This window comes from Catharus ustulatus, chromosome 5, assembly GCF_009819885.2.
Source record: "Catharus ustulatus isolate bCatUst1 chromosome 5, bCatUst1.pri.v2, whole genome shotgun sequence".
Classification (NCBI taxonomy): Eukaryota; Metazoa; Chordata; class Aves; order Passeriformes; family Turdidae; genus Catharus; species Catharus ustulatus.
In genome coordinates this window covers 14,783,953-14,796,139 of record NC_046225.1, presented here as the reverse complement: position 1 = coordinate 14,796,139, position 12,187 = coordinate 14,783,953, and the positions used below count along the sequence as shown (strand labels likewise).

The 12,187-nt window shown below is 39.8% G+C and overlaps 1 protein-coding gene across 6 annotated transcripts in view; it reads left to right on the top strand.

The window, feature by feature from the left end:
• The window catches only part of PTPN13 (protein tyrosine phosphatase non-receptor type 13), a 112,812-nt gene that overhangs the window by 69,726 nt on the left and 30,899 nt on the right, over positions 1-12,187 (top strand). For 5 of the 6 annotated variants that reach the window (XM_033060192.1, XM_033060193.1, XM_033060189.1 and 2 more), the window contains 9 exons: positions 3,247-3,466; positions 4,414-4,488; positions 4,597-4,771; positions 4,982-5,135; positions 5,267-5,405; positions 5,820-5,972; positions 7,325-7,507; positions 8,500-8,662; positions 11,764-12,187. In XM_033060192.1, coding sequence (XP_032916083.1) covers positions 3,247-3,466; positions 4,414-4,488; positions 4,597-4,771; positions 4,982-5,135; positions 5,267-5,405; positions 5,820-5,972; positions 7,325-7,507; positions 8,500-8,662; positions 11,764-12,187 — 1,686 coding nt within the window. Of the gene's footprint in view, positions 1-365; positions 557-3,246; positions 3,467-4,413; positions 4,489-4,596; positions 4,772-4,981; positions 5,136-5,266; positions 5,406-5,819; positions 5,973-7,324; positions 7,508-8,499; positions 8,663-11,763 lie in introns of those variants that run through there. The other variant, XM_033060194.2, reaches the window with a different exon arrangement.

Sequence of the window (12,187 nt, the reverse complement as noted above, 5' to 3'; positions counted from 1 at the left end):
TGTTTAATTATCCACAGAATTAACCTGATAAAATGTAATTCAAGTAGGAGGATTTGCATTTGAGGGAGGTTTCTTTTAAAAGAAGCAGCAAAGCTGTTCAGAGTTATCAAAAGGGCCAACTTGTGCTATTTGGGTGGCTGGTCTGATCTTAAATTAGCAGAAGCCATAGACATTCAGTATTACCCTTCTCGTGGTCTGTGACTGTTGTTATCCTTTATTCTTCTTGGAATGCATTCCTTGTGGCAATGGCTTGTGTCTTGTTTCCTCTCTGCTTCTTGTACTCCTTGATTTTTTTCCATTTTTTCTTTTGTTTTCTTTTTCTTCCTTTACTATTTCTTCGTTTTTCTCTCTAGGAGCAGCAGCTGACATGGATCTCTTCCTTCTGTTGCCTTTTCCTTCCAGTAGATTTAATTTTCATATCCTTGCTACCTTACCAAAAGGCATCCATCTTTCTCAGTCTATTCCTGACCTTCCCACTGCACTAATCATTAGGGAATGCCTACCTGCTTCCCTTCTTCCAACTTCCTTCTCTGATCCAATACCTGCTAATTTCTTGGTAAGTACACCAGGTGAAGAGAGAATTCACTTCCCTTTCTTTTTCAAGCATCAGCCTTCCAGGTTCGTGCTCTCCTACCATCTGCAGGTTAATAGGCAGCTGTGGGATTCTGGTTTGCAGTCAGACACTGATGAAAATACAGAGTAGCAGCCAAGTACTTGTCTGATGAAGCACCACACAAAACACATTTCTGTGATGCTATCTGTTAGGAATGCAATTTAGATTTTTTTTTTTTTTCTTCCCCAGTAATAACACTTGCATATTGAGAGAACTTCACGAATGAGCTCTCCTGTATACTTCAGCAGTATTTCCTTTTCTGTAGGAGAGATGCATTCCTTGTCTGGGAACCTAAAGACTGAATCATGTTTCTCCCCATAAAAACTGGCAGTCTGGCCAGAGTTAATTTTACTGACCCAGGATGCTGAAACATGCAGATTTATGTTTGATGAGAGTGCTTATGTACTAAGACAGGAAAGATTTTAAACCCTTAGGTTTTTGAGCTTCCTCCATGGACACCCCATGCCCACACCAATTTTCAGAGAAATTGATACATGTCAACAGAGATGATAAAACCAACCTAATAATAAAAACTTCTCCTTGCTCCTGTTGCACAGGGCTGTATGTTTTTAAAAGGGCAAGACATTTTTCTGCAGTAGATGTTTTCACAGCAGCAAGTTTTTAGATAGAGCCAGCTGCAACATGTCTTTTTCAAATGTCTTTGATAATTCATAGATATTTATGTTCAGAAAGTGTTTGTTTTTGTTTTATTTCAGAGCCCATCCTTAGACCTTGATCTGAAGGGTGCTTGTGGGTGTATTTAACTTAGGGTTTTGTCAATATTCCCGTATATGTCAATCCTAACAAGTTTCCTCATGGTGAAATGCTAAGCATGTGCACATGTGTTGGCAGGTCTGAAGCCTTTTCTCATTTCTTTGTCCTTTTAGGTGCACATTTTTCAGTCTTTTGTAGGAAAAAAAACAGAGGAAGGAGAAGGGAAAAATTGGTGTGGAAGCCCTGCACAAGGGAAAGGATAATGGGCTTACATTAATGCATTTGTTCCATAACTACTCTGTATTTTCCCTGAAGTTCTCTTTGAGAAACTTTAGCATTGTTCTCTTCTTATATTTAACTCTTCTTATTTTAAGGCTGGTTTTGTATGCTAACCAATGACACTTGAGTATTAATTAGTAATAATTAATTATTGGTATTCATAAGTAATGTTGTAAAAAGATGAAAATAAAATTTGAAATCACATCCACCAGTTTAGCATAGATGTGTGTACTGTCTTGGACAGGTGCATTTTTTCTCTTAGTTTATTAACTGTTTTGTCACTCATCAAACATATTTTTAAATTCTCCTAGGAAGTAGGTATATAAATTTAATGTGTTTTTTTACTGTCTGTATATTACCTTACTACAGCGCACCCTCTGTCACTCAGTGCAGGACTACTCCATATTTATGTATATTTCTAAACCTGACTGCGATGATACACAGGCTTCTAAACGTTTGCTTTTTCATTCAACCTTTTTTCATGGGCATTTTTCATGAGAGCCACCTTACCCCCTGTCCATTTTTGTTTAAGAATTTCCTCTGTATAGTTATGTTAACAAGGGGAGAACATTGCTTTTTCTTGGTTTAGGATTTCTACAGAAGGCTCAATTGGTTTTCATTTAGTTTGGGGTTTGAAGGTGTTTTCCTGTAAGCATGGGAAAGAGAGACGTTGAGAGTGGAAGTTGGTTTTATTTTTCTTGGATTTCTCAGTTGTTCACATTTCCTAACCAGTTATTTTATTTTTGAAATAAAAAATGGCTTTTGTTTACACAAACAGGAAGTGAATTTCTTTCATTATGTAAAGAATAAGACTAATAGGATGTTTGGGATCAATACTTGCAGAAAACAAATTACAGCTATGTAGCTGTGGTTTTTTGAAATACTGATGCATTTTTTGTTTGTTTTTCTCATTTTTTCCTTCAGATTCTAAATTTAGATTCTTGTTTAGTCATTGGGGTAACTGTATGTCAGTCAGGCCAATCTCGGGAATTTAAAAAACAAAACAAAACAAAAAACCAAACATTTTCAGTAAAATGAGATTATGGAAACGTTAGAGTATGATTTTTCGAATACTTCAGTATATAGGATGTTATTACATAAACATTTTTATGTAAATATTTCAAGCTGTGCGACTTCTCAGGAGAAATCAGGGAATAAATATCAGGCACATGCAAACAGAAAGTGTTGAAGCAATATTTACTTAAAGAAAGTACACTATTATTTCAGATTTTTCTTTAATGACATGTTTTTGAGCATGCCTTTTTCACAGCCCCCACATGAACACAGAAATTAAGATATTTGCAAAGCATTAATACTTTTCTTTTGCACATCTAATTTTGCACTGATTCACTGGGTTTGTAGTGCTGAGCATTTTTTCAGAGTGCAGCTGGGCCCCTATTATCATATGAAAAAGTGAAGCAGTTCTGCAGGCACTGCAAAAACCTGGTGTGTTTACTTCTTTTCTACTACAAAGTGATGGATTGTTGTGCAGGGTAACCTCCTGGCTGCTGAGTAAGTGTGTTCAATGTAGTATTTGATGGCTGGTATTTGTGCTTGGTGTTTCCACTTGAGGATGTGCTTAAAGCAGCAGAATGTCTTAGCATACTGCTAATCTGTCATCCCCTCTGACTGTCCTACAGGCAGCATGAGGCACCGTTTGAAGGCAAGCTAATAAGTCAAGAAGTGATGCTGAAGCGCCAGGAAGAAGAAATGATGCAACTGCAAGCGAGGATGGCTCTGAGGCAGTCCCGGCCTAACCTCTACCCAGGGGATGCAATTAGATCCTCAATGCTTGACATCACCAGAGACCCACTGAGGGAAATAGCCCTGGAAACAGCCATGACACAAAGAAAACTGAGGGTAATGCCCTGAGCTCAGGTGAACTCTTGTTTTCATTGAAACAGAGCTGTGTCTTGACTGAAACTCTCGTATGTGGGATTCATAAACCAGGTCCTGTAATAAACAGTCATCAGCAGATGAAATAGCAGGTGTGTGCTGCTGGCCTACTTTCACAGGGTAAAACTTCTGAGATTTTGTGGCATTAGTGGCTACAGAGCCTTAAGTGGCATCAAGAGATGCTAAAACAGACAGCAAGGCTCAACAATTGCATCAATTAAACAGTGTAGCATTCTAACAAAGGTAAGGCATAGGTTTTCTCCTCTATTCTGTGGTGTTTTCAGCCACTTCATTTGCATTTCTCTTTGTGAAATGTGGATGTGCCTTGCCAGCATCAGAGGTTATTAAATGAACAAGCTGGGAAGGTAAAGAGAGAGAGGATGCATTTGACTCATAAGTTCACCCAAATCCATGTGCAAATCCCCTTTAGTTTCCCAGCTGTCTTGGTATGTGGATGAAATATAGAATTAGACACAAAGAGGGAGACAGAGATCTATAGGTAAACAGGGTGTCTGATGTGTAGAATAGGTGATGATTTGATGCCCTCTGCTGCTACTTTCCATGAACTGGATTTTTTTTTTTTAAAGTAAGGATGGGAAAACTTGAATCAAGACTCAGGAACTTGCTGCCCTAATACAGGGTAATAATTCCTGTGTCTGTCTCCAGTCCATCACACTAAGATGAGTTAGTTCATGTAGGCTTTAACTAACCAGGTTGGTTCCCCTCCCTGTCCCCCAACCCTTAAGAGGTTTTTGTGATGATGTGCTGCATTATAGTACGGAGTAGGTAGCAGCAATTGTTGAATTTTAGCCTTTGGGCCCTCTTTTGCATTTACAGGGCAGGAGTTAACTGTGCCCCAGCCTGTTGTTCCATCAACACAGTGTTCATTCATACTCTTTTGTGATTTGCAGAATTTCTTTGGGCCAGAGTTTGTGAAAATGACGATTGAGCCATTCATCTCCTTGGATCTACCGAAGTCTATCTTGGTAAGAAAGGGGCTGTTCAACCATCTGTGGGGGGGAAGTATGTTAAACCAACAAAAGTGTTTTTATCACGAGTGTGAATGTTGAGAGATTTCATCTCACAAAATGCAGACTAAGAAAGGCAAGAGTGATGACACCAGGAGAAAAGTAAATGTGATGCTTTTGAGTGGGCAGAAGCTGGAGCTGACCTGTGATACCAAAACGATATGTAAAGATGTCTTTGATATGGTTGTTGCCCATATTGGCTTGGTGGAGCATCACTTCTTCGGATTGGCTACTTTAAGAGGTAAGAATAACTGCTCAATTATTTCTTCTGCCCTTATTCAATGTTCCCTTTAAGAGATGTTGTGGTTATTAAGTTATTGTTAGTCAGTGGAAAACTTTGCTGTTCAATGCCCAATTTCAGAGTTATAAATCTGGTCTTTATCCTCCATCTGGTGCAAATATTTGATTTTCATGCTTTTACCCTTGTGCTTCTATTTAATGTTTGTGGCAGACAATGAGTTTTTCTTCGTGGATCCTGACATAAAGCTAAGTAAAGTAGCTCCAGAAGGATGGAAAGAAGAACCAAAGAAGAAAAACAAACCTCCTGTCAACTTCACTCTGTTTTTCCGCATAAAGTTTTTTGTGGATGATGTCAGTCTCATACAGTGAGTGTATGAAATATTTATAGCCCCTTAACCCTAAATTTGTGGACAGAAATTGAGTATTAATCAGTACTGGAGTACCAAAGGTGGTGTGTAGGTTTTTTTCATGTTTTTTTTTAATATTCCTGCTCTAGGCACACACTGACATGTCACCAGTACTACCTGCAGTTGAGGAAGGACATCCTAGAAGACAGGATGCACTGTGATGATGAGACAGCCTTATTGTTGGCATCCCTTGCTCTCCAAGCTGAGTATGGAGATTACCAGGCAGAGGTACATCATCAATTTTACCTTTGATCTTGTTGAGCTGTGATCTTGCTGCTTCATTAAAGACTGGACTGTGGTCTGCCACACGTGCTCTGCAGCTCTGCTCCAGACTGGAAGCTCAGCTGATATGCAGCAGATGTTCATAATGTCTTAACACAGTTAGTTGCAGAATTCAGTGTAAGATCTGGGTGTTAAAACCCTTTTTTTCAGTGGAAGTAGAGTCAGGCTTGAATATGGAGAAACTGATATGAAATTAAGCTGTGGGTCAAGATGGAGATTGTGATTCTGTCCCCTTACTCAGAATCTTGTAGTCCTCTGAATTGTAATGTACAGTTGTTGGTAAAAATGAATGTTTGGGCTTCAGTTGTGTTCATAGGGCAGTATATGGAGGTGCCGTCACAAAAATGTTTTGTGTTGCAGGTGCACGGCTTGTCCTATTTCAGACTAGAACACTATGTTCCAGCAAGAGTGATGGAGAAGCTGGATCTGTCCTACATCAAGGAGGAGCTACCAAAACTGCACAGCACTTATGTGGGTGCCTCTGAAAAAGAGACAGAGTTAGAATTTCTGAAGGTAAGTGGGCAGCAGTTGGCTTCCTTCATCTGTGGCTTAAGAATTCCCTTGTTGGAATATGAGTGCATGGACTTCAAGTGAAAGCACAGTAAAACAACTCAGGCTCTGAATAACACTGAAAGGAAGAAAGCTGAAAAGATTTTGTCCAAGACACATCATAACATGCCAAAAGAAAATCATAACAGATTGGAAGTTCTCTCACTTTTTTCCAATCAGTAGTCTTAGCTCAAGCTAGCTAAAAGCAATTACTGATCCTGTGTTTGCTCTAAAGGAAGCTCTGTTTATGAGGCAGCACACCCTGTATTCCCCATGTCTTTTGTACTTTCTGTAGAGGGGAAAAAGCCCATAAATTACTAAAGAAATTGTTACAGCTAATGCTGTGTGTGATGCTTGGTATGAAGCAGGCCAGAAGCACTGCCAAGGAGAATTTTTTGTGCAGGTTCTATGTAAGATGATAGGAAAGCCATTATCCACAGATACATTTGGATTATTCTAAAAGGACCCATTGAGAAATCTAATTATGGTGTTTGCTTGTGGGATAATAATCAGGTTCTCCCTTGATCAAAATGAGTTCAGGGAATGAAGGATTGCTGTTGAAACACCAAATAACCATTACGCTGTAATTCCACAGCCCCACTACAGTTCCACCATCTCTGAGTACGTGATGGAAGAGGCAGTCAGCTGACTTGGTCCATTCCAAGTCTGTTGCTCATTTTACAGAAGTGTTCTTGTAACTTAGCCACAGAAAACAAAGCAGGGAACATGATCCTAGCTAAAACCTAGCCTGACTGGGGGTGTGGTGGGGAGAGCAGTTAGATTCCCTTGTTTGATTCATTCCATCAGTCCCTTACACCTGTACTGGAGAGACAATGGGGGTGAACAACTGGGAGTGCAAAGTGACTGAAACGGCACATGATACCTCAATATGATCACAGAATTACAGTCTTAACTTGATTCTGCTTTTAGAAGATGTGTGAAGAACAAGTGCATCTGTCTAGTTGCAGTTCCTTGCTAAAAACTGCTTTATGCAAATTTGATTTGCTCACATGTGTTCTCTAATTGTGCCTTCCCTGTTTGATTTTAATAAGCACTGGGTGCATCTGCTGTAGTCTGGCAGGTCAAGAGACTTTACCAAGTCTTAAAACCCTGAGCTGATTTGTGTCTGTCATAATAGCTGTAAACTGTAAGTGGAATCACCAGGCAGAGAGGATTATTTTTGCTAAAATCCATACATGTACATGCACATGTGAAAACATTTATAGAGAGATATATAATATTCATATAGTGGTATGAAAACTTGTAATGTCCGTAAATTCATACTAATAGAAGTTTCACTGCATTGATCTGTGCAGTTGTGTCAGAGGCTCACAGAATATGGGGTTCACCTTCATCATGTGCTACCTGAGAAGAGATCCCAAACAGGAATCCTTCTGGGAGTGTGCTGCAAAGGAGTTGTCATTTTTGAAGTTCACAATGGTGCCCGTACACCTGTACTGCGCTTCCCATGGAGAGAGACAAAGAAGATATCCTTTAGTGTAAGTTGGTCTCTTTTCCCTCTGTGTGTACACATCTGTATTTGTGTCTCCAGTTACTGTGAGTTTTTTGTTGTTTATTTTTGTAAATTAAGCTGCTGTTTTGCAGCATAGTCTGACTGTGTTTTGTGTGGCTGTCATATTATGGGATTAAAATAGGAGTTTTCATGTTTTAAAGGTTTTATTTTTTCCTTAACTTGCATGGACAAGCATAGTGAAGGAGTACCAGACTGAGAATCCTGCATTAGAGGACTGGGTACAGCCGCATACCAGTACTCAGTATAATTAGGAGATGCACCTATGTTGCTTTTGAGTTATATTTCCAAGAGTAGTTAAGTTAAATGATAAAAGATAACAGGCTGACACTTGATCTGGATAACACCAGCCAACTTGAGTGGGTACACCATAATCTGGTGATCATGTGTCAGTTTTTAATGAGGCATTGAACTTCAAATGCTTACCTTTATATAGGTATTGGAAACAGCACTTCTAATTCTTTCTGATACCTTATGGAAAAGCTACAGCCTGTTTAATCCGTGAGGTGATTTTAACTAGAATGGATAAATTCAAGTTTAAAAATTACCAAGAAGATAAGTTCAAGACCTGGAACATTAACTGAGAGATTTAGCAATTAGATCAGCATTTAGTTATTTTTCTCTTAAATGGCAGCATCCCTTGTGACCTCCTCAGGGGCCTTTGAAAACCCTATCCTGCAAAATGTAATAGTTCTGGTTGTCATTACTCAGCGCTAACGGTAATAGAGACAGATTAAATGATAATAAAGCACCTTCTCTTCTTGCCCAGGAGTAGCTTTAAAGAACTACTTTATAAATCTCACATTACCTTTGACTCCTATTTTAATAGAAATCTCTCCCATCAGTGCATTTTGCTTCAAGAAAGTTTGAATGCTGCAACTGTGCACAAGCAAATACAAAATTCTTTGTAGGCTAAAAGAAATAATTTGTCTTTGACTTTTTTCTTTCTCCGTTGTGTAGAAGAAGAAAATAACTTTGCAGAACACATCAGATGGCATCAAGCATGCCTTTCAGACTGACAATAGTAAGACTTGCCAGTACCTTTTGCATCTCTGCTCTTCCCAGCATAAGTTCCAGCTGCAGATGAGAACCAGGCAGAGCAACCAAGACACTCAGGACATCGGTAAGGACTGTGATGCTCTGTTAGTTTTGTTAGCAATCAAAAAATTGGACTGGAGGTTCAGTAATCCTGCTGAGTGCTGTGTATGTGTAGAACTACATTTGAAAGGTTTATAGTATGAAGACACTCTACTAGCTAAGCTTGTTTTGATTTTGCTTAAGGGGTGGGAAAAGAGTTGGGAGAATGCAGAAAAGCTGACACACAGCAGCTCCTCTAAACTAAAAGGAATCTAAAACCAGGTCACTACTAGAACTTCCCTCTTTAATTAAAGACTTTTGCCTTTTCTTTCAGAAATCTTGAACGTATTTCAATAACAGGACTTTTACCTTTTGCTTAATGTGAAAGGGATTGCTTTGATAATGTGGAATTAATGGTGTGATCATGGGAGTGTAAATAAAATAGGGAGCACTCCGTGATGCTCCATCTCTGAACTGTGGGTACAACTGTCTTTATTCCACTTAATGTTGGGTGGACCTGGTAAGCAACAACACAGATACTAATCTGTTTCCTTCATAATTCCCATTTCCTTCATAATTTGTGTGCATAATAGAAAATGTCAAGGCATTATTTTTAGATAGGAAATATTAATTGGACAATATTAATTGTAATCATTGAAAAAACCCCTCTGTACGAATTTCTTCACTGCTTGGAGCAGAGCTCACTTGGCTGGCTGGCCTTCAGCATGGTCTGGAAGTGCTGTTTTGGTCAGTCTGCCTGCTCACACTGTCTTTGTTCCCTGTCTGCATTCCAGTTGCTGTTAATCCAGACTTCCACTAGTGTAGCTGGGATGAAGTTGCTGTGGATACTGGGATCTCTAATTTTAAAAATAAATAAATAAAAGAAAAGAGGAGGGGTGGGAGTGGGAAAAGGCATGTGGCAGCTATCCAACCTTTTTTCTGTTCTGTTTGGCTCAGCCAACTTCAGGCAAAGAAATAAGACCAAGTGACTTAGAGAGCTTTGTACCATTCTCTGATTAGGAGTTTTCTTATCCTGAATTGCAGAGAAAAGCAATACAGGGAAGGCTTTCTTGGCTAGGCAAACTTGGTTGCTCTTAATAGTTGCTTCTGTGCAGTGCAGATCACTTGGAAATCAGAGGTCCCAGATTTCACCAATCACTTGTAATCAGAAGCAAACAAATCAGCATTATGGTTAACTCTGGCACACTGATTATTAAAAGTAAAAACAATTAAAACAAAAAATTTGCTGTTGTCATAACTTTACTAAATCTAAATCAAACCCTTAATATGTCAGTAAAAGCTGATAGTTGGAAGCACTTAGTAAAATAGTAAAGAAAAGGACATATATAACAGCAAAAAAAGGGCATTCTGGATTCCAGAAAGGGAATATGAAAAAAATAAATAAATAAATGAGGGTTAAGTTAACCTTACAGATGAGTTTTGAGCACAGAAGACTTTTCAGTTACAGATTTGGCAGAAGGCTTGAAAAGCCTAATGCCTATATAATATCGTTAATGATGTGAAAATATTAATCTGAGATCCATAGAAATTCTGTTTGATGTTCTCAGAGGGTAAACACAATGTCAAGAGAAGAGACCTCAACATATTTTCTTAGGGTACTCTTCCCCATAATGGGAACACAGCAAGTGCCATTGATGCCTTCTGTCAGTCGGGAAATTGGGATTTGTGGATTTCTAGTCTAACTGGGCAAAATCATTCTTCTGTAGCTCATGTAGTCTGGTGGCTGTGGCTAGAAGAGGTGCTGGGTGTGGATAAGGAAGTGGTAGTTCTGTACTAATTCACCTGATGAAAGGGCAGAAAAACATACCTTCCACAACTAATTCTTCACCATCTCTGTGCCTGTTACAGAGGAGGCTTGAGTTACTGTGGCAGTTAATTCCTGCCTGAGTTATTGGAGGCAGTGAAGTCTTTTGGAATGGCAGGACTGAGGCTGCATTTATCAAATACACTCTTTTCTAAATGCCACAATATTTACCATTAAACCTAATTTGATGTGTACCAAAAAGTAGAATTTTCCCTGTGTTACAGTGCAGCTTCCTAAAACAGCTTGTTTCCTACTGGAAAACCCACTGGTTAACCCTAAATCAGAAATAGATACGCAGTTGAGGATTGCTTTCCCTGAGACTTTGTTGTGAACTAACTCCAAGACATCAGTGAAGTTTATGAAGGGTTCAGGTGGCCTGATTTCCTTTAAGTCTCTAACCAGCCTGCCAGTTGCCACAGCTTATCCAGTTCCTGTGTGAGAGCCAAGCCACAGGAACTTACCTGCTAGCCTTAGGAGGCAGGCAGGGTAATAGAAAGCAGCCCTGCTCAGCTTTGCTCTGAATTAAGAGGGGTTTAGGCTAAGATGAATGATCATGAGTTTGCTTTAGCTAAGAACATCCACCCAGACAGTTCCCACGACTCAGCTGACAGTAATTTAATTACAGTCCAAGACCTGTTTCTTAAGCTGCTGCTTAAGGGAATCCTTGCTAATGAGTCAAAAAGTCTGGCAAACCCCAGCCAACACTTTCTGTTTTGTGCTAGGATGTTTGCGGCAGGGGAAGTCCTGAAGGGCACCTGAGTGGACTGGTGCTCTGTAACTGGGCAGGGATGCTGCCAAGCCCTCATGGCCTTGCAGCTGTCCTGTAAATATGGAGGGGCTCATGCAAAGAAAACAAAGCCATGGATGGATGGAAGTTTGGTAGCGTCTGATACTGTGGAGACGGGGGAGCCCTATTTGTTCAAATCCTGGAAAAGGCTTTTATGAGCACATTAAAGGAAGTGTAGTCTTCCAGGTCACTTGACTTGAGGATATTGTTTGTTTTGCAGAAGGAGATGATGTGCCTGTGTATAAGGCACAGCAGCCTGACAGGGAATATAAGTCTTCATGCTAATAAGAGGATAAATATTCTGTGGTTTTGGACTTTGGGTTACTGTAGTGTCATGAACTCCAAACTTTGCTTCCTGAGCAAACCCCATGGTGGGTGTTTATATATCTCTGATTCTGCTAAGCATCTTGAGAAAATACATTTTGTGTTAGTTGGTTGTTTAGAAAGCATGCTTTACACAAGGTGGTCACACTAGCACTACTGAATAACTTCAATTGTTTGGGTTTTGTTGGTTGTTTTTTTCTAATTTCCACAGAAAGGGCTTCATTTAGGAGCCTGAACCTTCATGCAGACTCTGTCAAAGGCTTCAACATGGGCCGAGCCATCAGCACTGGCAGCCTGGCCAGCAGCACTCTGAACAGACTCGCTGTTCGACCCCTGTCTGTCCAAGCAGAGATCCTTAAGAGACTGTCCTGCTCTGAGCTCTCGCTCTTCCAGCCTCTTCCTGGCTCTGCAAGGGACAAGAATGAGAAGAGTCCATGGGAGGAGAGACCCAGAGTTATGAGCAAGTCGTTTCACGATCTGAGTCAGAGTCACATCTCTGTTTACCCCCCGAGGAAAAATGTTATTACTGCTTTGGACTCTTCCCCCAAAAAAATAGAAGATATAATGGGAAGGGTCTTTCAGCAAATGCCAAAATTCGATACTGGATCAGCAACAGGAGCATTAAAACTGAGCAA